Raw genomic sequence first — 23,084 nt, 5'->3', positions numbered from 1 at the left:
CAGAGAACACTTTTAATACTGTAGGAAGTCTATAGTAAATGCTTATTTTTGCAAATTTTGCACGTAACAGCATCACCTCCAAGTGCTGCAGTAATTGTATAGCAACAATCCACAGTGCTCTGGAGACTGCAAATAATCTCCAGTGGTGACTAAGTTGTCTTTTTCGTATTCTAAGAGCAGTAAGAGCTTTTTAAAATATTTCTTACCTAACAAAATAATGAGAAAAAAAAATAGGGCCCACAGGTTGTAATTGCTGTGCAGAGCAGGCAGGTCATTAATACACATTAAGGACCACATGGCCCAGCAGGGCTGACATTGCCTCTGTGAGACATTTTCTGGTGGGCTGCAAAGGTGGAAATATCAAGGATCTTGTACTAGGTCCGTGTTGCTCAGAAGAAATTTCATTTTATTTATTTAATATATACATGTGTGTATTCTCAGAAGCGAGCCTTAGAAGAAAACCTTCGGTGATGGACTTTATATTTTTAACTTCCCCAAAATCTATAGCAGATTCCAAGTTTCAGGCTGTGGAAGGAAAAGAAAACTATTTTTGCTGAAACACTCTGATGTCAGATCAGAGGAAACTTATCAGTTTCAAGAATCAGAGAACAAAGGGATTCCCACGGGGCAGAAAGAACCACGGGCAGTGGTTGGGATAAAAGAGTCCTTTGAGGGGCAGGAGAGCCCACTCTGAGCCGCTCTGCAGAACATCAAGTGAAGTTAAAGGCTTTTCTTTCTTGTAGCTGTTTTTTTGGATAACAGTGTATGCACACTTCAGAGCAGGATGGTGTTTGTTGACAGATCACACAAGCTCGTGGGTGCTTTGTTTTGGGAGGCAGATGAGGCACCAGCTGCTTTTCTGTTGCCATCAGCAGAAAAACTCCTCGAGGAACACACTCTGCACCAATTCCCTGTGCCACGGGGCCACAGCCCTCAGGGACCCCAGCCCTGCCACAATAAAAACACCTCTGTCCCCTGAGACACTTCACAGAATGCTCAGTAACCATCACCCATCATGCTCAGCACATATTCATTGCCATCCCTCAGCTGCTCCCAAGGCAATACATCCAATAAAAGGCCATATTCCTTCATTATTGCAGAAATGAGACAGTGTAAAACAATACTGGGAGTGATGTCAGAACCTTTTACTTCCCCATGCATTAGTTTCTCCATTTCTTAAAAGGAAAAATGTTACATATTTTATAAAATGACTCAACGTTTTCTGGTGAAATGCACTGCATAAGCAAAGTTGCAGAATTCTGACTTTAAAAAGGAGACCCAAAACATTAAAATTTGGCATGAAAACATAATGTGTATAAGACAGAAACGCCCCCAAAACTTCAGTTACGAAGTACTGACTGCAGGAAGGGAGAACACAATGTTTCTGCACATTACAGAGGTAGCCCTTGTCCTGCTATAGTTCAAGATGTGCCAGAGTTTTCGTTTTAGAGGTCCATAACTCACACATTTGAAATCGCTTTGGGAGAAATTCGGTTCAGGGGATGTCAGCCCAGGTGCAATTTTTTTTCTTACTAAATCCTTACATCGATTCAGCCATTTTTGATTTAGAGATTGTCAAGGGCATAAAACTGTCAGAATTTCAGACACTTTATTTACCAGCTCTGAAGTGAAAACGACACCCAGAGAATCACCTGGTGCAATGGATGAATCCTATCTGGGTCACTGGCTTCACCCACAAAACCACACAAATTCATGGGTAAAGTTGCAACTTCTTTCCCAACTCACAGCTTTAGAAGGCAACACAGAGATAATACTTTAAAGGTTTTACCACTTTGAAAGTCTGCTCCTGCTCACCATGACATTCACACAAAAATCTTTCTAAAAACAGCAGAAAGGCTTTAAGCAAAAACTCTCTATAATAGCCCATACACTCATGGCTCCAGGAAATGTGATGCCTCTTCAGAAACAGCTTTCAGCCATTCTGCAGGTCTTGTGCTGCCTGCAAATAAAGTTAATCACCAGAAAAGCACACCTGACTGGGCAGAAGTTACCCAGATTCTGTAATCAGCTTGATGGTGTGGACTGAGCACCCACCAAGGGTGGGTTGAAAATGGGTGATCCTCAAGGTCCCTTCCAACCCAAACCATTCCATGATCAATTTAGACACATTTTTCCTGAAAAAAAAAAACCCAGGAAAAATCCAACACAAAAAAACCAAGAGACTGGATTGCAACTGCTCGAGTGCAAACATGAACCTACATGAACACCAGCAGGGATTTGTAGTCATGCTTGGCTGAAAATTGTCCAAAAAAAGAGTCCACAATATATGCTCTAACCGCATCTGAGAGGACAGGATGGCTGGAAGGATTTACTGAAATTCTTTGTGGAGGAACAAGTTACCTGTGAGTGTCAATGCCACAAGGCAGGGGGACTGCTGGTCCCTCTGAACAAGTGCCAGTGGAACTTTTATACAGCATTTGAACCTCATCCCTTTAATTTATACTCTATGTAATATATTTAAAAACGTTAGAAGTATTTTTTAAACAGCATTGGTACATTTTTGTATTTCTCTGTTTGGAAATCCAGTTTCCTCCAGGCCTGAGTCTAGATAAAATGATGGAAAAGAAACAATCTAGTGATTTTTAAAAAAATCCCTTCAAAAGTACAGAATGTACCTTCACTAAAAACACAGAAATGGGATTTTTAACGCTTGATATTTCAGTATCTACCAACACTAAACTCTTAAAGACTTGATCTTCTCTCATGCTCATTGACATAATTGAGAATTAGTTCCACAGTGGCTCCCATGAATTTACACCCAGGAACAAAAAGCAGAAACCAAGGCCAGATGCACAAAAATTTCACGTCAGCTGGAATTCCCAGCTGTGTTTCTCATCCAAATTGTTCATGAAGTATCAGACTTCAAAAATGGCTTTCAGCCAAACTGGAGCACTTGGAACATTTTCTAGACCTGCCCTCACCAAGGAAGCTTTCTGCCAAATAAAGGAACAAAGAAGAAAAACACGTTGGTGGCAGGTTGGTTGTGATTGTGAATACAAAACAGCTGAATTTTGTCTGTAAGGACAGACATTGAGAGTGAAAGGTAAATCCCCAATGGAGATGGAAGAGAAGAGTCAGAATTATCAGGGATGTCCAAAACAAGGTGTTGCCCAGCTTACAGGGTGGGAGGGACACAGATGAAGAGCCCAAATCACAGATCAGTGTTTTATAGCTGAATGTCATCCTGTCCCTTGGCAATACCATCAGCTTTAAAATCAGAGTGTGCAAAACCACCCTTAAGTGGCTTTTAATTTAATGCCAAGGCATGAAACACTTAACACTGCTATTAAAAGCTGTACATGGGTCAGTGAATGAAAGACCCAGAAGGACAAAACCCCTCCCTCCATTCCAATATTGTACAACCACAGCCCTTCAAGCCAACACAGCCCTAAGGAGCAACTATGGTTGTCTGTGCTAAAATACAGATATTGCAACACCAGCCTGCACCCCAGCATGGACAAATCCCAGCTGAGAACAGACCACATCAAAGGCAGAAATGGACACTGGTGGCACTGGCAGCAAAAAAAACATTTTGCAAAAGCTCTTTGAAAGGTGGGCAGGTCCAAGGCAGTTTAGATCCAAGTGGAGACAGAGGCATTCCTGCCCTTATCTCTGCTCCCAGTGCCATGTTCACACCCCCTCCCCTCACAATGATGTTCTGATCACACACAGCCTGTGCAGAGTTGACCTGTCTGAAAATCATTTGTTCTTGGCTGGATCAAAGCTTGCAGCAGCTCCAGGTCTGATCCTCTGTCAGCGCCCATAGAAGGCAAGAGGAGGAAAAGTCTTGGTAAGTGGGATGGGGAGAGGAAACAGGAGCAGGACAATCAGGGCTCTGCTTTAGATTGGCTAAAAGTGCTGTGAAATTGCACTTTCAGAGAGAAAGAGTTTGAGAGGAGTGCTGGCAGAAAGGGGCTGTGAACAAAGGATTATATGCAGCTGTCATCCTGGAAACAGGATTTGCTATATCCTTGAGGACTCACCAATTTCACTGCATACCTGAACTGATTTTCATTAATCAGGTGAGCAAGAGTTTTTATTTCTTCCTGAAATCCACTAGGAGCAACATTTCTTGTTGTGCTGAAGCTGAGCAGTGAGGTGTGATGCAGCAGAAGTTTGTAGGGTTGCTGTGGTTAAACGGACTGCTCAGATTCCTCAAGGACTTGGCTGTGCTCCTTCCCCAAAAGGAGTAAATAATTCCTGGATCCGCCAGAACCAAAAACCCCTGGACTTTTCTAGTGATGCATGAGATGTTGGTGAGGGCTTGTAAACAAGAAAGACCCTCCCTGCACACCAAGGACTGTTCAAACAACTGTTTGTACCCAGGGCTCTTCAAGGATGAAGATGAACTTCATGGTAATTATCACTGCAGTTTTAAAGCATTCAAATTTGCTTCACTTCAGCAGCATTCTGTAACTCACTGAATTAACAAATTCCTACCAATATCAATGCAGTGTTCCAGCAGGAAAATGCTCCTCCGAATGTGCTAAGCCACCATATTATTGGATTTTAGTGTTTAATTCTGTAATATGCCATAATGTGTATATAAATGGCACAAAATGTACCAACTTGTTCACAACAATCTCATTACCAAGTGAAGTGATTGTATCAACATGTCTAAGTGGTGATGGTGATTTAAGAAGTCCAACATTTGGTCTTAAAAACAGATTATAGTATTTATAAAGACCTGTGGGAGGAAAGGAAGAAGCAAAGCTCATCTGTCAGGAGAACAAATGAGGAATACATAACTCCTCCAAGGCATAATGACGGCAAAAAGAGGGATATTGTTTAAAGCTGATGGAGAAGAGAATTCATCCTATTCATATCTAGAGGCCTGGATAGAAAACCTTGATATATTCCATTACAAGACAGAAAAATACACTCAATCTCGTGAATAATGGTATATTTATGTTTGGTGCAATTCTTCCTCTACTTCTGAATCTATGAGATAATAATTCCAAACTTTTGAAAAGACACCTGACAGAACCTAAACACAAGTTTCAAATCCTTTTCAAAATAGAAGGATGGACTAAAGCTCTGCTGTGTGTGCTGTTTATGTGTATCTGGTGCTCTTCTGAACACAAACAAAACCCCATGCGAATAATTTGAAGGATAAGCATTCTCACATACATATATATACACACATATATATTATATATCACTTTTTTCTGTTGTTCTTCTGAACAGAAGTCCCAGCATTCATCTGACCCTTTTCTCCCTGGCTGACACAGACATTTCTGAACGGAAACTCTCAAACTTCCCTGCATCCCAACCTTCCCAGAACCCCCTGGACAGCAACACCAGCATTTATAGCAGAGCTCTGCTCCAAAGTTAACTAAAAACTGAAACCCCAAAAGGAATTCATTAGTTAGGCTCATTTTAACCCCCCAGAATCTTCATTAAGATAATTTTGTCAGGGACACACCTGGCCTTCCACAATCCACTTGGAGATGGAGGTTTTGCCATCGTATCCTGGGCGGAATTGAAGCGTGGCAGAGCGAGGGCTGATGTTGGAAATCACCAGGTTGGTTGGAGCACCTGGAAGTTCTGGAGAAACAGAAAAGTAAATGAGAGGTGGAAACACTCTTTGTCTAGAAGCCAATAACACAAGCTGCCATTCAGTTTCCAAGGGAAAAGGGCTCTATTTGCCCCAGTTGTGGTTATTTTTCTTTTCTTTTTGGTAGAGTTTTAGCCACAGCATTACTATTTCTGCTCTCTGAGCATGCACCACATTGTTACAGATCAAATGAGAAAAGAAAGAGCACATCTACAGAATTACAGGTACTGTTTTAGAGAAGCTTCCCAATGAATAAACCCTGGTGGTCCTGGGGGAAAGGCACTTCCCAGGCCAGGTCTATCAAGTCACCTAATTCCACTGAACTTCTGTTTCCCCAGAATTAAATTACAATAATATTTATTTACTTCTTAGAGGACATACAACTACAACTGGAAAAAACTCCAATTTTTGGGTAATGTATTTAATATTGACCTATAATATCTAAGTTTTCCAGGGCATTTCTAAAGCCTGATTAAAGTAGATGATTTTTTTTTTCAATTCCTGTAGCAAATAAAGAAGGTGACCTCCTACGAGGAAAAATCTGAAGCCCCAATCAGATCTTTGCCTCCCATCAGTCAAGATTACAGTGGCATTTACATTTTTAATATCATCTGAATTAACAACAAAAGCAAGTTCAGGAAAGAGATTAAATATAGAGTGTTTATAATAAATTCTCAACCACTACCTGCATTTATAACAAATGGAAATGACTATTATAATCAGTAATTATATAGTGGAAGGTGTCCCTGCCCATGGCAGGGGTTTGGAGCTAAATTATTTTTCGGGTCCCTTCCAACCCAAACCATTCTGTAATTTTATGATAATGCTGCACTCTGTGCAACTGCAAAAGGCCAAAAATGGGCAGGGTTTTGGCATATATTTCAGATATGCACAAATACCCAGCATTTCTTGGTTCTTACTTCACATTTGTGGGAACCACGATCGATCAACTAACCCTGCCCAAGTGGGATAATGCTGTTATCTGGCAGGCACCCTGCCATCAGATATCATGGCATTGATCCAGTCTGCAGCTTGTCATAATTACCCATGATTAAGGAAGAGAAGGGCAAACATACTTTAGGACAGACAGAAAAGTTAAATAATACTGGGGAAGGGAAAAAATTTGATTCCTTCAGTGATGAGTAATAACTGCTCCACTTGAAAATTCTACTTCTGTAACCTCTATATAAACTGAAAGTGGTTATTTGAGGTATGAATTGGCTGTTTAGTTTGCTTTTTACAGTGGATGGGGCACAGTGTAGAATTTTAAAAAGAAAATACAAAAAGGGTAAATGTACAGGTGCCCAAATGGTAACTCAGACAATGTGGGACAGAACTGCCTCCTCCCAAATATGTTTTCAGGCCAAAACTTCAAATTCTTGTAAATAAGATTTTAGTTTCACTATACAAGTGAAACATTCATAGTTGACATAAGCTATATTACTTCCACATGGAAAATCCTTTCCCTTTTAATATCACCCAAACTCTGTTTTTTGCCCCAAAGCAACACTTTGAATTGATTCAAGCTTCATTCTGATGTCACTTTGTAAATGTCAAGAGATTCTGTATTGTATCCACTTTATTACTTTGTCCATTCCATTGTCATACCCACACATTTTATTTTTTGTACTTGTATTAATCATCCTCAACTTCCTGGAAATTTCAAACTGCAAATATCTTCACGTTAACATTTCAGTCTGCTCCAAAAATTAAATCCAAATTACGCGGCAAAGAACTCCAATGCTTTACAAATAAAACAATTTTTTATTACCGCTGAACTGAAGCAACCCGTGACCTTTGGAACACAGAAACACCAAGAACCAGCAGGTTTGGTTTTGTTTTGTCTCCTGCAGGTTGACCAACCTGGGGGCACTCCAGAGGAGATGGTGGAGGAGGTGACCCAGCCGCTGCCCTGGGCGGTCACGGCGGCCACCTCGATGGTGTAGGTGGTGAGGGAGGACAGCCCCGTGATCTTGTACTCCAGGGTGCTGTTGGACAGGCTGCGGGCCAGGCGGGACTCGTTCCTGCCATACACCTCCCAGGAGATCTGGTACCCTGCAAAACACATCAGCCACAGCTCAAGAAGCCAGAGGATTCCTGCCTGGGCTTGTGGGCAGTGGTGGATCCTTGTTCCTTATGCCATTCCTTGTGATCATCTTTTATAAACAGGAAAAAACCCTCCTTGAAGTAAACACTGCCTAAAGTACCCAAGTATTTTTAAAATATTGTTATTTCCAATAAACAATTGATGCAGGTACCCCATAGAGCATTATCTCCCTGTCAGGAGGACTCTCAGTTGTCTTTTTTTTATGCTTGGTATGAAATGGCCTGGAGACCTGGAACTAACCTGACAGAAAGATGGACTTTCAGTCTGTGAACTCTACAAAGCAAATGGGAAGAAACACTGGAAAACATAACATCTACTGGAATTAATTAAAAATCTCTATGTGCTTAGTAGGGCTTTCTCCCTTTGCATGCTGAAGTAACCTTCAGTGCTGCCTGTCTAGAAATACTTAGAAATCTGACAATAACAAGCAGGCAGGAACATTGTGGGAATCTTCTAGGAACTGAAAAACCTCTACTCCCCACCGCTTGTTCCTTGCAGAAATCCTTCAGCAGGGTGAATCATTATCCTTTCTTTCAAAACCATCTTGGAGCCAGTGCATTGTCCAAAGCTGCTCCTGCCCTGACCTCCATATTATTCTTCTATCATAACCAGACTTTCCTTTTTATCTCTTTGATAACCACTTGCCTTCCAAGAACTTTTGAAACTTTCCAGTGTCTGATTTGCTCAATTTTACCTCCAAATCTGCTTGTCCTCCTCCTGCCCAGTCCCACTTTATTCTCATTTGAACCCATGTGAACCTCGCTGTGCCAGTCCTTGGAGAGCATGTCTGAAAAGTTTGCTTGATTGCTGCTTTCTTTGTGATTTGACTCAGAGGGTGAAAAAAAATACACATAGCTCTTGAATGCCTGTGAAATTGAAGTGAGTGAAAAGGACTAACAGAAAGGAATCCCACTGAGTGAACCATGCACAAGGCAAACTGGCTAGAGAAACTCCCTACTGGGTTCCTGTTCCCATCATCTAAGATGAGGAATTCAGACCAGTTGGAGGGCTTGAAGGGTTTTAAAAAAAAATTTTTAAAAATAAAAAGACATGATAAGCTGATTAACATATATGAATTGATGTAGTAAAATCCCTCATGGTATTAACCAGCAAGAAAGCATCATCTCATGAGCCAAAAGCACGGTGAGACAAGTATTTCTGCAAGAGTCTGAGAGGTGTGAGACGTTCTCAGTCCTCTTTTGAGCTGCCATCACTGACAGGGATTCATCTTGACCTAATTTTGCATGAAAATGGGCTCAGTGTGCTCACACAGTCACTAATTATGTTTCAGGTGAGGGGGCAGTGATAAAGGGAGGTGATGCTTCAACAATTCCAGCTACACTACAAATGCTCCTCTGACTTTGCACTGCAGAGAGGAAGGGGAAAAACTCCAGAATGCTCATCTGGAACTGGCTTTAAACAATTATCTGAGTGGGAATTAATTAACTCAGTAATTTACTGATGTCTTGGAAACACTGTGGTGTTTTGATGCTCTCTGAATAGGCTTAAGAATAATTTGCCAGACCAGAGCTGATGTAGCACAGACAGGATTGTAATCTGTAGGAAGGTTTTGATGAAGTTTAAGGGCTCTGTTGCCTGAATTAACAGAGGATGAGCAGAAAGGTGGGGGCTGGCTGTCCCTGTGTTTGATGTTCAGTCAAGAGGCACGAAGGATTTGCAGACAGAAGAACCATCACAAGCACCCTTTTCTTTCAATAGCTGTGGGTGCAGCCTGTTCCAGACAATAAATAACCAGAGGAAGATAAGCAAGGGACTTTTAATGCTCCCTCTATCCATTTGTTGCTTAAGGACAATGGAAAGTGTCACTCAGCATACACCAGGCAATCTTCAGTGATTGAGATATCTCCTCTCCCATCTGGATAAGCTTAGGTTATACATCAAATGTTGGTGATTATTCTTTGGACATTTTATCTCTTCTCCCTTGTGACCACAGAAGAGACCCAGCTTTCCTGCCCATTAAGCACATAGTCCCTATGTATTTATTTTCTGGGAAAAAAAAAAAGAAAAATGTTCACCGAGAAAAATATCCCAAGTTTCTGTGTAAATTGAAGAAAAGGCAAAGAGGCAGTATTTACTGTCAGGGATTTCAGTCCCCAATGCATAGTTAAATTCCAGTCATATAAAAGATGAGAACAGAAAATCTGTACATACGCAGCGAGCAGACACAAAGCCAAATGCAATCAGGCATAACAAAAACAGATGGAAAAAAAAAGTGATGAAGGAAAGGAACAACAAGCACTGCAACCCCAAGTAGCACTTCAGCCACACTGAGTGGCAGATGGGCAGAACTCTGGGCCATGTGGCTGGTGAGAACCCACTCCCTGTGTTACAGATGTGATCCCTGCCAGAAACGTGCCTGGGGAGCACAGCTGGATTTTCCAGAGGGTTTCCCCTGGCTCCGGTGTGAGCAAGGACAAGGGAAGGTGCCACAAATCCTTCCCCCACACTCCGGCACTCCACAGAACACTGCCTAACAGGAGCTAACGACCAGAGGAGTTTCAGAAATAATTTTCTGTTGATGTGGAGTAAATTCTCTACACGAGAGCACTACACCCAATCACAAACTGTCCGTCCACATCCAGATCCTCATAAATCAGTGTTTGCTGAGGGAACGAGGAAGATACTGAGATTTACAGCAAGAGTAATGGGCAATTTCCCAGAGCAGGTTGGCTGCTGGGCACCCCCTCCGTGCTTCCCTCCTCCCAGCGCCCGTGCAGGGAACAAGAAGGTCCAGTAAAGACATCAATGGGCAGAAATGATGAATAATTACCTCCCTGAGCACTCAGGTCACCAAGCAGCCCTCTCTAAACCTTAGAGGTGCTCAGGGCATGAACAATTTTGCTGTTCTTCTATCCCAAATTTAATTTGCATCATTAAGGAGGTTTCTTTTTCCTTATAGACTCTGCTGGGCATTTTCACACTGGTGTTTTGTCATGAATAAGAGAATGGATTCAGTTGATTCCTCCTGAAACAATTTACTCCAAATACAACCCAGTCCATCATTTGGCTCCATCTGGTTTCAACCCATTCTAGGAGGGGGCAGCTTGTTTTTAGCAAAGTAATTCTGCAACACCAAGCACAGAACTGCTACCTGCTGCTTAACAAGGATCAGTATTACATCATCCTGGGTGGAGGAACCTAAATTTAAGCACTTGGGCTTGAAAGGCTTTGGCCATCCTCACTGAATCAATACTGCTCTGCTTTCAGGAGTCATTAGGTTCTATTCTCAAACCACTTAAATCAGTGCATATTTCAGGCAGGTTTCCATGGTGGAGAGGCAGGAGATGATCTGCATGAGGACTCCACAAACAGCTCAGAGTACACAGCTACAAATGGTGCACATCACAGATACAAAGAGAAAAACACTGACAAGGGAAACCCTGTAAAAATAATTACACCTGTCAAAGTTAAAATGCTTCAGGAAATTAGACTGAGATAACATTTCAGTGGTCAAGGGTCAGAAAGTCTGATGTTTTTAACTCCTAAAATGCATTTTTTCAAAATGGTAACACAATTAAAACAAAAATTTAAACATTTTAACACTCTAAAACCAAAATATTTTGATCCACATGACATTATTTTCTCCCTTCCCAACTACCTCCAGTAATTTAAAATCTGGGAGTTTTTTTGTTGCTTCAAAATCTTGAAAGCCCTTGTTAAATGGAACATCCATCCTGTGCAGCTGCAATAGTTTCCCATCTGAAAACAATATTGCCTCTGTTGATAAGAACTAGAGGTTTTCTCAAGTATTTATACCTTCCTTTATGAAAAACAATGAAGTTGCTGCTGTTCTATCTACACTGGCATACAGTAAATAGATAAATAGCTTGTCAAATGGCAGACTCATCAAAGGGAAACAAGAGAGTTCTGAACCCTTGTGCTAGTTTATAACAGATTAAGTAATGACATGCAAATTCTGTCACGCAGTCCACAGCCAGACCACTTGATCACAGAGGAAGGATTCTGCTGATTTCAGGCTTGGTCTTGATTGCAAACCTCAGCGAAGCCAATCCAGACTTTGCAGCTGCGAGCTCTGTGTAGGGACCCCCCTCCCTTGGGGCAAAGGCCAAGCACGGTCTCACAAATTTCCAAAAATTCAGTAAAGCAGGTGGAGGTCACGGAGGATTTAACAAGACCAGACACCCTGTGGGGAGCTGATTTCTAACACAAACTGCTTTTCCAGTAAGCACAATCATGAGCTGCCAGTAATTGGAGCTGTACTTTGTGTAACACTCCCTGGTGACATCTCAATTACCCAGAGGAGGGGCCAGGAAATCAGCAAGAGCCCAAATTCTCCCTAAATGCTCCACTACACAGTTTTTCACTGCAACAACACAGTCCACCCCACACACACCGACTAAAAAAAAAAAAAAAAGAATAAAAGCAGAGATAGCAGCTGATACCTGTGATGATGCCATTCTTCTCTACAGGTTCTTGCCAGCTGACCTTGAGTGAGGTGTCCAGAATCTCAGTGAAACTCAGGTGTCCCACAGCTCCTGGCTCTGGAAAATCAGAAAAGAAAAACTGTTAATAGGTGAACCCACTTAGCTGGGATCAAATTCACGTGGCAGGGCTAGGGTTGGAGAAATATGTCCCTGAGCCAGGGCTAAGGGAGGCTGGAAACCTCAGTGAGAGGAAAACGCTCTCTGGAAAAAAAGGTGGGAAGAAACCCTCTGGCTATCATCATGTCAATTATTTCACCCAGTCATCATCCCAGGTGTGTGGAGATCTAACAGCTTTACTGTTTTCCTTCAAGGATACCTGTCAGGTGTTCACCTGCCCTGTGTTGTGCAGCAGCACCACCAGCAATCCCCTCATCTGGAAAAAACCTTTTCTCTATGCAAGGTCACAGCAAGGACAGACTCACGAGCCACTGCTTGGATAAATTCCCTCAAAACAACTCTAAAAATGTCCAACATAATGGCAACTGTCTTCTGTAAAATGAATACAAGTGTGTGAAACTTTTTAAAGGGTTTTTATGATGTAGCTCAAGAGCTCTTAAAAATTTCAGCTCCCCAGTGTGCAATGAAAGAGCATAAAATGGAATGACTGTCAAGAATATGCCATCCTCCCTCAATTTTGATCTTCAAGGGAGACAACCTGACTGATTTTTGATCCAAATGCTGTTCTGTCCTCAATCGATGTGCTGGAAAAAGGAGGTTTTGTTCACTTTATATTCACTGTGCTTCTGTCATTGGATGCCTGCCCGAGTATCCTCCAGCTCCACTGACATCAGTTGGCAATTTCTTGTCTGCAATTTCATGTTTTGTTTCCTCTTCAATTTAGTCCAGCCTCTTACTCCCCTCCAGCTATGACAAAAAAAAAACCAAAAAAAACAAACCCAAATCCTGCCAGTAGGTCAGCTACAACCCCATTTGCAATTCTGCAGTCCCAGGGAGGAAAATTCCCAAACCCACTCTGCAGTACCCAGTAGTCAAAGCACACAGAAGAACTGCTGAGCCCATAGTGATCCCAGGTATGCCCAACAAGAGCACGGAATTATCACAGTTTGGGACTGTGGAGCTGGCAGATACTGAAACCACCCACTCACAAAGCTTTGCTCCAATCAGTCCAATTTTTAAAGTCATCAGGAAATACAGGTGCAGGTGACTCCAGGCCAGGACACGATGCTTGTGACTGGATCTCAGGCTTTATCTGATCCCTGTTTTTAAACACATTGCCCAACTTTGCTCTCCAGACAGAAAATGATCACCTGTGAACATGAATGACAGGCCTTTCAAATCTTTTTTCCCCACCACATAAATCCTGAAGCAACTCAGCTTCAAGGAGTTCTCTGCCGAGATGCATTACACCATCCTGCATGGAACTTCTCCATCACTGTGAAAACCCAGAGAAGCAATTCTGCAGGATTTATAAATAAATAAATCAACCCTCCTCATCTCTCCTACTGAGGCTCCTTGCAGCATGTCGCTGGACACACCAAGAGATGTCTCAGATTATCTAGAAAATGCAAAGGCTCTCTCTTGGTTCATGTTTCCCGTGGAATTATCTTGTGTTTAAACCAGCATGGGATCCCAACATTTGCCAGAGACAGCCTCAAGGAGACAGGGCAATGACTCTGCCCTTGCTCCCACTTTGTGGAAAGCATTTAAGGTCCATTTCTGCAGCCTTTTCTTCAGCAGAAATATTAACAGTGTCTTTCCTCTTCCCAGCTGACAACTTTTTATGAAATCCAAGGAGTTTTGTATCTTTGGTTTCTTACCCTTCTGCACTCACTGAGATCAGCCACGGGGCTCTACTGTGCTGAGAGGGAGAAGGCAGATGAATTCAAACACATTTACAAACCATCAAAAGCTAAAGCTAAAGCTTTTTTCCTTAGGAAAAGGGGAAGAAAGCTGATAATGCACAGAGGAACCTAATACATATTTCTCCTTGCACCACACCTTCTGCTTTAATCCCTGACACACAAGTTGGAGTTCAGATTACTGGCTCATACAGATTCCTGATCCCTAAATTTCTACCTCTGGCAACCTGTTCTAGTACATAGAGGAGAGTAACCACACTAAGAAAAATCCATGGAAGAGTAATTTTCTCCAGGTTCCTTCAAAAGTATCTCATGAAAAATTGGATTAGCACTTTAGCCTCGCTCCTGTGAATGTTAACGACAATTGGATTCTTCTTTACGGGAACACTGACTAACCCAAAAGATCCCTATTAAGGCAGAGCAGTATTTCTAAAAACAATATCTTAATGGATGAATGAGACACTTTTTATTCTGGTTTAAACCTGCAAATGTGCAGCAGTGTTTATGGTGCTCCTGAAGCACTGGCCAGAGCCAAGATCACTGGACACAGTCAATTTATCTGCATCAGACACACACTGCACTTGTTAGGCCCAAATATGTCTTGAGAAAACAGCTTCAAGGGCCACAGAGACCAAACCTTTTTCTGATGCAGGAAATAATTTACATGCTAAATCATTCAGTTCATTTTATTTAATCCTGCCTCCAGTTTTTCAGGATTCAAGAAACTGCCTTGCTGGTTCTTTCTTTCACACAAAGACTTGCAATGTAATATAGATACAGACATTTTCAATTTATTGAGTAACAGCAGGCAACAATTCCAAATTAATCATTGACCTCCACAGGAAGTTCCAGTGCTCAGTTCCTAAGAAGATCAATTCATATTTATTTGGGTGCCTGAACATGAATTTAAGAGCACAAGGATTTGCAGACATAATGCATTATGTGTTGGCTGAACCAGACTATGAAGCTCTTAGCTAATCATCAATATAAAAAAATCATCCAGGTTTAGTTCATAATGAAACAAAAAAATCAAATATTTGCCACAGGCTGAAAGAACACCCATGGAAAACTGGCTGAGGTCTTCATCTGACAGAAGATCACATGAGAAGAGATTGCTGTGAACCCAAGGTCAAATTTTAAAATTTTGGATACTCACTGTCTTCCAGAGTGCGCAGGAGCTGGGGAGGGCTCCGAGGGCCATCCCCTGGGGTGGTGAAGCACAGCACTGAGGTGTAGTAGCTGGTGAATTTCTTCAGGTTGGTGATGCAGCCGCTGTGAACACCATGGAAATCCGGAGCGATGGTGACCACGGTCACACTCTCTGGAGCATCCACCGGCCACGCCAGGAGCTGGGAAATTTAAACAGGGATGAGCTCTCATTAGAAGTTGTGTCTATTTGGAATCAAAGTTGGTTTGGCTGCCAAACCATCTTAATCTGATTGCAAAGAACCAAGCAACGCTGTTAAACCACTGTCAGCTCTGATGCTGAACAGATGGATGCAGCACTGTGACACTGGAGGGATGTCTGTAACACTCACTGCTGATGGGATACACCAGCATTGCAATTCTCCATGGCTGCTGCTGAGCAATGCCAAAATTATGGCAAATCATTATTCAGATGACACGAGCCTTTTGTCTCATCAGCCTGGCCAGTCTCTGCTGCTGAAAGGCTGAAGGAAGAAAAGTACTTCCAGTGCTACTCTGTCATAAATGCTTTATCTTATTTTCTTTAAAGATCCCACAGTTTGGGGAGGTTCTTGGGATCAGAGGGAGAGAGATGGGGACACACACCCCTCCTCTCCCTCCCAGAGCTCCCCCAGCTCCCCAGTGAGCAGCCCTGCCTCCCAGGCTGGGAGCATTACAAGCTCAGTGGACTGGGGACATCCACACTGTGAATGATTCAAGCGGTTCTGGAACTACAGAAAGAATAGAAAAACGGTTGTAAAGATGATTACTACAATTTTCAACACCTGAGTCCCAAAAGTTAGACTCCTGAAGACATTTTCATGCATTTAAAATAGGGTGCTTGTCAGAGGAGCTCAGTCTTGCAGGTTTCATTCATCTCAGTGGATGTTCTGGGCGATCAATATCTCTGAGAGTGCAATACCTCATGTGTAGGTACCTAAATGAGGACTTAAAAAATTCATTTTTGGCAAACGACTTTGAAATTCTGAAACAATTTTTGAAATCGCCTTAAAGGCTTAGGGGTCTAAAACTTGAAAGTGTTTATGAAATTTTTATTTTGTCCAAAAATCCTTATCATGTGGCTTACAGGAGAATGTTAAAATTCCAGGCCTGACTCAGTATCTGTGTAAATCGTGCTACTTGTATTGATTTCAGGCTCATAAACATGAATAGATACCTGAAATTAATAAGCCATATTTGACACATTTAGCCAATGTCTAGAGTCTCTGATAACCAGAAAGTACAGTTAGGGGACTATTAGGAATAATTTTGTTAGGAATATTTCATATTTGAGAAAGTGCACTTTACAACTTATTGAAATGCAAATAAATTTCAAAGAAAAGATAAAAATGTGTAATGGCTGAAGAGGATAGTAAGTTTTATTTTCTTTTCTAAATCACCTCTGTGCATTACAATTGGCATTTATAACTTTGGAAGACTGAACTCTTGAGTGCATGTTCATGAGGAAACGTGTGCAGAAAATACAGGTGAACAATTTTGCCAGTTAAAGGGAAAAATGGGTTTAGTCCTTAAGAAAGGCAAAGGCCTGGCTTTGACTACTAGAAATTTATAAATCATACACAAAGCTACTCTGTAGAAACAAGTGACAGAAATGATCTCACACAGTCTTTGAACTGCAATTCCCAAACCCTGGGAGAAACAGGCTGGTAACGCTATGGCAATCTACTGCAATCAAAGAAATCAAATTTTGATAATTTCAGAAGTTTTTATTGGCCACTGACAGATACAAATGACAATTTCACTTCTTTTATAGCATTGCTGAAGAAATGGAAACAAAAATTAGAGATAGCTATGCAATGAGATCAAGGATCTTTAGACTGAAACTCTGAACATAACAGAGAATAAAAATCTGAAATAAGACTTTTGCAAATATGGGTTAACTGTGCTTAGACTTGCACCACAAAATTACAGTGCACTGCAGTCCACTGAACCCCAAAAGTGCTTTTATTCTCCAGAGTCAGAAGAGAAGCCAAGTGCTGTTCCTGTGCTGGAGTTTCAGGGTATTGTGCTGCAGCCCTGTCAGTCACTGAGCCTTGAGAGCTGATTCTATCCCTGCCAGAAGCAGATACACACCTCTCCATGTATTTATTTACTTCAGCAGTGAGATTCTCAGATCACTGCTGGTCCTCATGAGAAATACATTGGTTTGGGCAGAAGTACCAAAATTCCCATGCATTATCTCTGTCTGTCTCAGTTTCTCTGTCATTCTGAGACATTTCTAGAGAAGGATCAAGTCTTCTGAAACATCTCAAATCCATGTACAATCCCTTAGTTCACAACTTGTCTTTGGAACTACAACATCCTCCTCAAATCACTCCACCTAGAGTCAAATCAACCTTGCTCCTCCCTGCTCATAAACCACACCTGTCCTCCTTTTTCCTGCTCTGAGATTCCTGCAAGATTTCTCATTGTTCTCTCTACAGAGGTTTTAAAACCTTTCATTTATTATGCCCTGACTGCCGAATCACTGATGGAGGTTCTGTTGAGAACAAACCACCCCACCCAGTTCCTCAGCAAACACTCCACTGGTCAGAGGCTCTCTCAAGCACTCTCTGCTCTGTGCACTCTAACAGATGTTGATTAATAGATTCTACATTCTCAAATCTCTCAGATTATCACAGTGGGAAAGTCAAGGCAATTATTTAGTGTGATGCTTTGATTCCCAGTGAAATGAATGGTGATTTCACATTAGCATAAACAGAGGTTGGTTTTCAGTGCCACAATGACATGTCTCCTGAGGTGACTTTCCAAACTGACATGGAATTTCTTTCTGGCTTTGGAAACTCTCCAGGAAAATGACAAAGGTATAAGGACTTCTAGGCTATGACACATTTCCTTTTCAGAAATTACATACAATGCAAATATTAGTATCATAGAATGGTTTGGGTTGAAAGAAACTTTGAAGATCATCCAGTTCCAACCTCTGCCATGGGCAGAGACACCTTCCACTATCCCAGGCTGCTCCAAGCCCTGTTAGGAGCAACATCTGCTCACTTCTCTTTTTATTTCACCTGTGTAAGATACTCCTGAAAGCACAGAGTCACTTTGGAGATTCAGAGATCATAAGGTTGAAATTCTGGTTTACATCAGAAATGTGTAAATGCAGACATTGCATCTGTTAATGCAGACATTATTTGAAGTGTGTACTCACCTTGTACCCTTGGTTAATGCCGTTGATGAACTGCTGGGGTGGAGGGTTCCAGAGGAACTGGATGGTTGTGGAATTCACGGCTTCAACCTGCACGTTCTGAGGTGGAGCTGTGGGCACTGCTCCCAGGAGCAGAGAGGGAACAAAAATAAAACAGAGTGGAGAAGGAATGAAGGGAAAAAGAGAAAAATGAACACAGAACCCACTGAGTGTCACTTGCAAGTCACAGAGTAATAACAACCTTGAGAGAGGGATGCACTTCCTGTGCAACAGCAGCGATTTGGAAAGCTGGGTAATTGGGTTTATTTCTCATCCTGCATTGGAGATTCCTTCAAGGGAAGGAGAAGAAATGGTTTCTGCAGCTTATTATCCTGCGGAGGAGTTCCTCAGAAAGACTTGAGGCAGGAGCCACATAAGGATAGGTGAGCACAGCTCTTTCAGTCACCCATGACTGCACAGAGAATGAAGAGTTTCTGAGAGAAATTTCTTGAGTCCTTTAATGCTGCTCAATTTCCCAGATCAGACAAGAAAACATGGAGTTTGCACAATTAAGGTTTTAATTGTGAATTATAATCTGGCAACAGCATCTGTTTATTATTTACTGCTGCTTAAAGAATTAGGACCAGTCATATCACATGTAGTAAAGATTTTTCTTGGGAATTGGGAGTTGTTCTCATTTTATCTTGATATGATATGCATTCATGTATATTGAATTGATTATATATATCCTGAGCCAATACACCCTCTAATCTACTAAAAGTTGCATAAACATTTTATGCCAAGGATTTAATTAGACAGATGTTTTCTCAATACAAAAGCAAGCATGGAACATAAAGGCATGCTGCCTTCAAACAACCAAAACCAGCACTTAAATATTTCACCATTTAATAAAATGTCTCATTCCAAGCAATTTCTTCAACTTTCTGCTTTAAGATGTCATTTCTATAGTTCTCAGAGGAAAGAATATTAATAGACAGGCCTATTTTTCAAAAATTATCAAGCTTATAGTAATTTTAAGAAGAAAACTGATATCTGAGTACAAAAAAATGGACTAAGACACTTTAAATCCCATAAAATAAGCTTAATAATGCTTCAAAAATATCACTATTGACAGCCATGTGCATTTGTATTCTATGAAAGAGGAACTATCCACAAGTGGTTTTGAAGCTTGGAAGGCTTTGTTCCTTCTGCTTCCAAGGGAAAGTTTCTACCAAAGCCAATGATTTGTGCTTCTAAGGAGAATCCACGATTCCACTGAGAAATGGTGGTTTCCTCCACACTTTTCAAAAAGAGGGCAGGAACTTTTAAAGTTCCAAACTACTTTGGAAAATAAATCTTTGTGTGGAAAAGAAATGAAGAAAAGAAGTTCAAAAATGCAAAACTGTCCCTCTTCCCAGCAAAAGTTATTGTTTGTTTGGAGGAGATATAAAGGGGCATTATTCTTAACTAGTGCTGACACTACAGGAAGACAGGATAGTGCATACTTACCAGAGATGTGCACAGCCCAGAAATATCAACACAGAAAAATGGAGAAATCCTCAGGGATGTCAGGTTTGAACTGACAAGAACATCCACTCCCGTGCCCTCTGTCACTAAAATTCCCTGAAGATTCTGCCATGGCTCCACAACCTTGCTCTGTAGCTTTTTTAAACCTCAGTAGCTGCGTATTAGTCACAACCTTCTTGCCCTAATTTAAAACTTGATGTGACAATTTATGAACTATGCATAATTATTGAGTTCTGGAAGCAGAGTTTATCTGATAGTACTCTAAATTTTCATTAGAATCTGGGCCCTACTTCCTGCCATGTATCATAATTCCCTGTGTGCTTTTGGAAGGTTATACTATTATCTGAATGACCTGTAGACATCATAAAGTTTTTCTAGTTAAGAGATTCACCAAATCATCCTGAGATACACTCATAAATATTAAAGTCACTCTACAGTCATAATGAGTTGCTTTGGCTACAGTCCCCCACTAAATGCATTTTTTCTTATTCATGTTCTTGATGAAACTGTTTATTATGAGAGCCACAAGATATATTTGAATCTGCTTTTGTGTGCAATACCTTGTATAATTACTGGTTAACATGCATAAAATTTTTAAAAGTCAAAATTCTTACTTTCCTGCACATTTGCATGTTCAGATATAACTGCCAGAGATTTGTTATTGCAGAAGAAAACTGTGTTACAGGTCTTGATGTTAGTTTGTTATCAGAATATCACTGGTAGATTAATCTCATCCTGTCAGGAAAGCTAAATCAGCTGAGCACCACCCCAAGCTCCAAGTTTTCATTTGTGGTCCTCACAGTTCTCAAAAAAGCTCAGGCAAACACTTGAGGACAGGTTTACTACAGTTTTAGGAAGGTGGATAACCAAACGCATTAGTTATTTCTTTTAAAAAGGGAAATATTTTTTGTTCATTAGGAGATAAATTTCTGAAACAAGAATATATGATCATAGCAGAGAAAATACCTGCTATAATATGAAAAGTGGAAAAAATTATGAACAAAAAACATAAAACCGTCAGAATGTTGGAAAAGATGATTTATATCACATTTCCTCCTTGGTTATCTTTATTGAAAAATCAACATCTGCATCTCAATTAATGCATTTAAAAGATGGAAAGAACATGGTCCATCTGATTTGCATAAGCTTAATTATACTGCAGAAGGCATAATGTAATACATTTTTATATTTTTAATCAGTAAAATATTGGCATTATAATCTCAAATTTACTTCAAAGTGCCAGTATAAAATTCTCCTTTTATGTCCTGATATTAAAGACTTCCTTGGGTATCTGAGCAGTCCTGCATTTAAAAAAAAAAAGACGTTTGAGGGAAGTTAAATCAGAACTGACCTTCTGATCACTTCAAAACTCAAATACTTTTCCAAGATCCTGGAGAGTAACTTCCTGAAGCTGTGGCTGTCTGCACAAAGGATTTTCTAAATTAGTGGTAGATACCTGTCCTCTTCCTACAAATTTGTTGTCAAGCTGTACAGAAGCTGCCAATGTCAAACAGGTGTTTCAAGAGTAATCCCCAAGTATTTACACTCCCAGCTTTTAAACCTGCACTTCATCATGTCTGCAAATATTCCAAAGCCATCTCACACTGGAGATCCATCTGGGAGTCATCTCAGAGCTGCAGATCAAATTGGTCAGACACAACCAACTGTTACTTTGCTCCTGATAAAGTTCATGTGGTTGGAAATCTGCGGAGAGCTCAGCCCCCGGGACTGAGGGTTAATGTGCAGCATTCCAAGTAGAAAAGGTCATGGAAGCACTCTAGATAAAAACCATTAAAAGGGTTTCACTGACAAGATAATTGAGAGGAGACAAGGCACTGAGGTTAAGCATGTGTACATGGAATTATTCTGTCTCTGGCCATGTGCAAACAGCATGGAAATCCCGTGGAGTTTCTGACTGCCAGACTCCTGCTCCTAAATATAGATCTTCAGCAAAAGCTTGGAAAAAAGGCTCCTCTGGAGCTTCTGACCTTCGAGGTGGCAGCTTGCCTGTCTCAGACAGGCTTGTGGAACTTCAGGTTTTCCTCTAGGCGAGAATTTAGTTGTTCCTTTAATGCACCAGCTTGAGGTGCTGAGCTGCACATCCCATGGGAGTGGTGAGGATGTGGAGCTGTAATTCCTCCTGGGAAGCCTCTTCCTCTGCTCCCTGCTGGTGTTCTGTGCTGTGCTCTGAACAGCACTGGGTGCCTAGGAAAAGTGTTCTCTGTAACACTACACATCAGAAAATCTGAATTCTGAAATTCAGCAGGGTGAGATTTGGCACTAAATGATGAGTTGGGCTTCTTGTAGTTGGGAAGTGCCTCCTTCCTTTCCTGCATGTCTCTCACACAGACAAGATTTTATTTCTTTTTAAGAGCTGGGGGCCTCTCTGAGACAACTGCTAATTTCATCACCTTGTGAAATAATTTAAAAATAAAATAAAAGCAGTAGATGGCAAATCATATGTAAGCAAGATAAAACCCTCCCGGCCACTACAACTCCAATCTGCTTCTGCACAGGAGCACCTGGGCCCAAAACAGCCACGGGTGCTCCAAAGCTGTTGGGAGTTCTCCAAAGGAAGTGAAAGAGGATCTTTAAGGTATTTTTGCCAAGAAAACCCAAAGGAAAACTAAGGAAAATATCTTTTTTTCAGTGAGATAAAGTGAATGGTTGCAGAGGACACTCCACAGTCAGGGATTCCTTTTTCAAGATTATTTCCTACATAAATCAGGAAGCTTTCAGTTAACTGGGTTTCCTCTGGCTCTTCTACACATTTCTCTGATTCATCTCTTAGTGCCTGAGGAAGAAACTGCTTTGGACCTGGCTGAACAGACTCCTCCTGCTTTTATCCTTTCCACACCATCAAGACTCACTAGTCTGGTAACTTTTATTCAGTAAGGGCTTTTGCTCAGACCTTCTTGGCCTGGCAAGGTGTCCATGCACAACAAAGAAGGGAAAACAAAACAACATTCAAATACATGTTGAGATGTGTGAACTTTGGGACATAAGACTGGCTTTTGAGATATGCATCAAAAGAAAGACATGGCACTAAAAGCAGAAGTGGTTTATGTCAATGGAGAGGCTAATGGAAGAAGTGTCTCTAGTTGTAAACCTTGCCCTACCTAAATCTAAGACATGGTGGGAGTTTTTCAAAGAGAGAGAAGTTAAGAGATATTCGCAGTGGTGAGATAAAAGGGACAGACCCAAAGTAAGGGGTGGAAATTGCTGCTTTATCAAATCAACCTGCATAAAAAGG

General features: G+C 41.2%; 1 protein-coding gene across 4 annotated transcripts in view; it reads right to left on the bottom strand.

Annotated features, from left to right (window-relative positions):
• SDK1 (sidekick cell adhesion molecule 1) overlaps positions 1 to 23,084 on the bottom strand; it is a 382,991-nt gene that overhangs the window by 88,424 nt on the left and 271,483 nt on the right. For all 4 annotated transcript variants that reach the window (XM_064390819.1, XM_064390818.1, XM_064390817.1 and 1 more), the window contains exons 19-23: positions 18,329 to 18,444; positions 15,128 to 15,320; positions 12,110 to 12,208; positions 7,442 to 7,633; positions 5,447 to 5,568 (exon numbers count right to left, since the gene is read on the bottom strand). In XM_064390819.1, coding sequence (XP_064246889.1) covers positions 5,447 to 5,568; positions 7,442 to 7,633; positions 12,110 to 12,208; positions 15,128 to 15,320; positions 18,329 to 18,444 — 722 coding nt within the window. The remainder of the gene's footprint in view (positions 1 to 5,446; positions 5,569 to 7,441; positions 7,634 to 12,109; positions 12,209 to 15,127; positions 15,321 to 18,328; positions 18,445 to 23,084) is intronic.

The sequence above is a fragment of the Passer domesticus genome, chromosome 15, assembly GCF_036417665.1.
Source record: "Passer domesticus isolate bPasDom1 chromosome 15, bPasDom1.hap1, whole genome shotgun sequence".
NCBI lineage: Eukaryota > Metazoa > Chordata > Aves > Passeriformes > Passeridae > Passer > Passer domesticus.
Note: the sequence above shows the minus strand (reverse complement) of the source record. Positions and strands in the feature narration are given on the sequence as shown.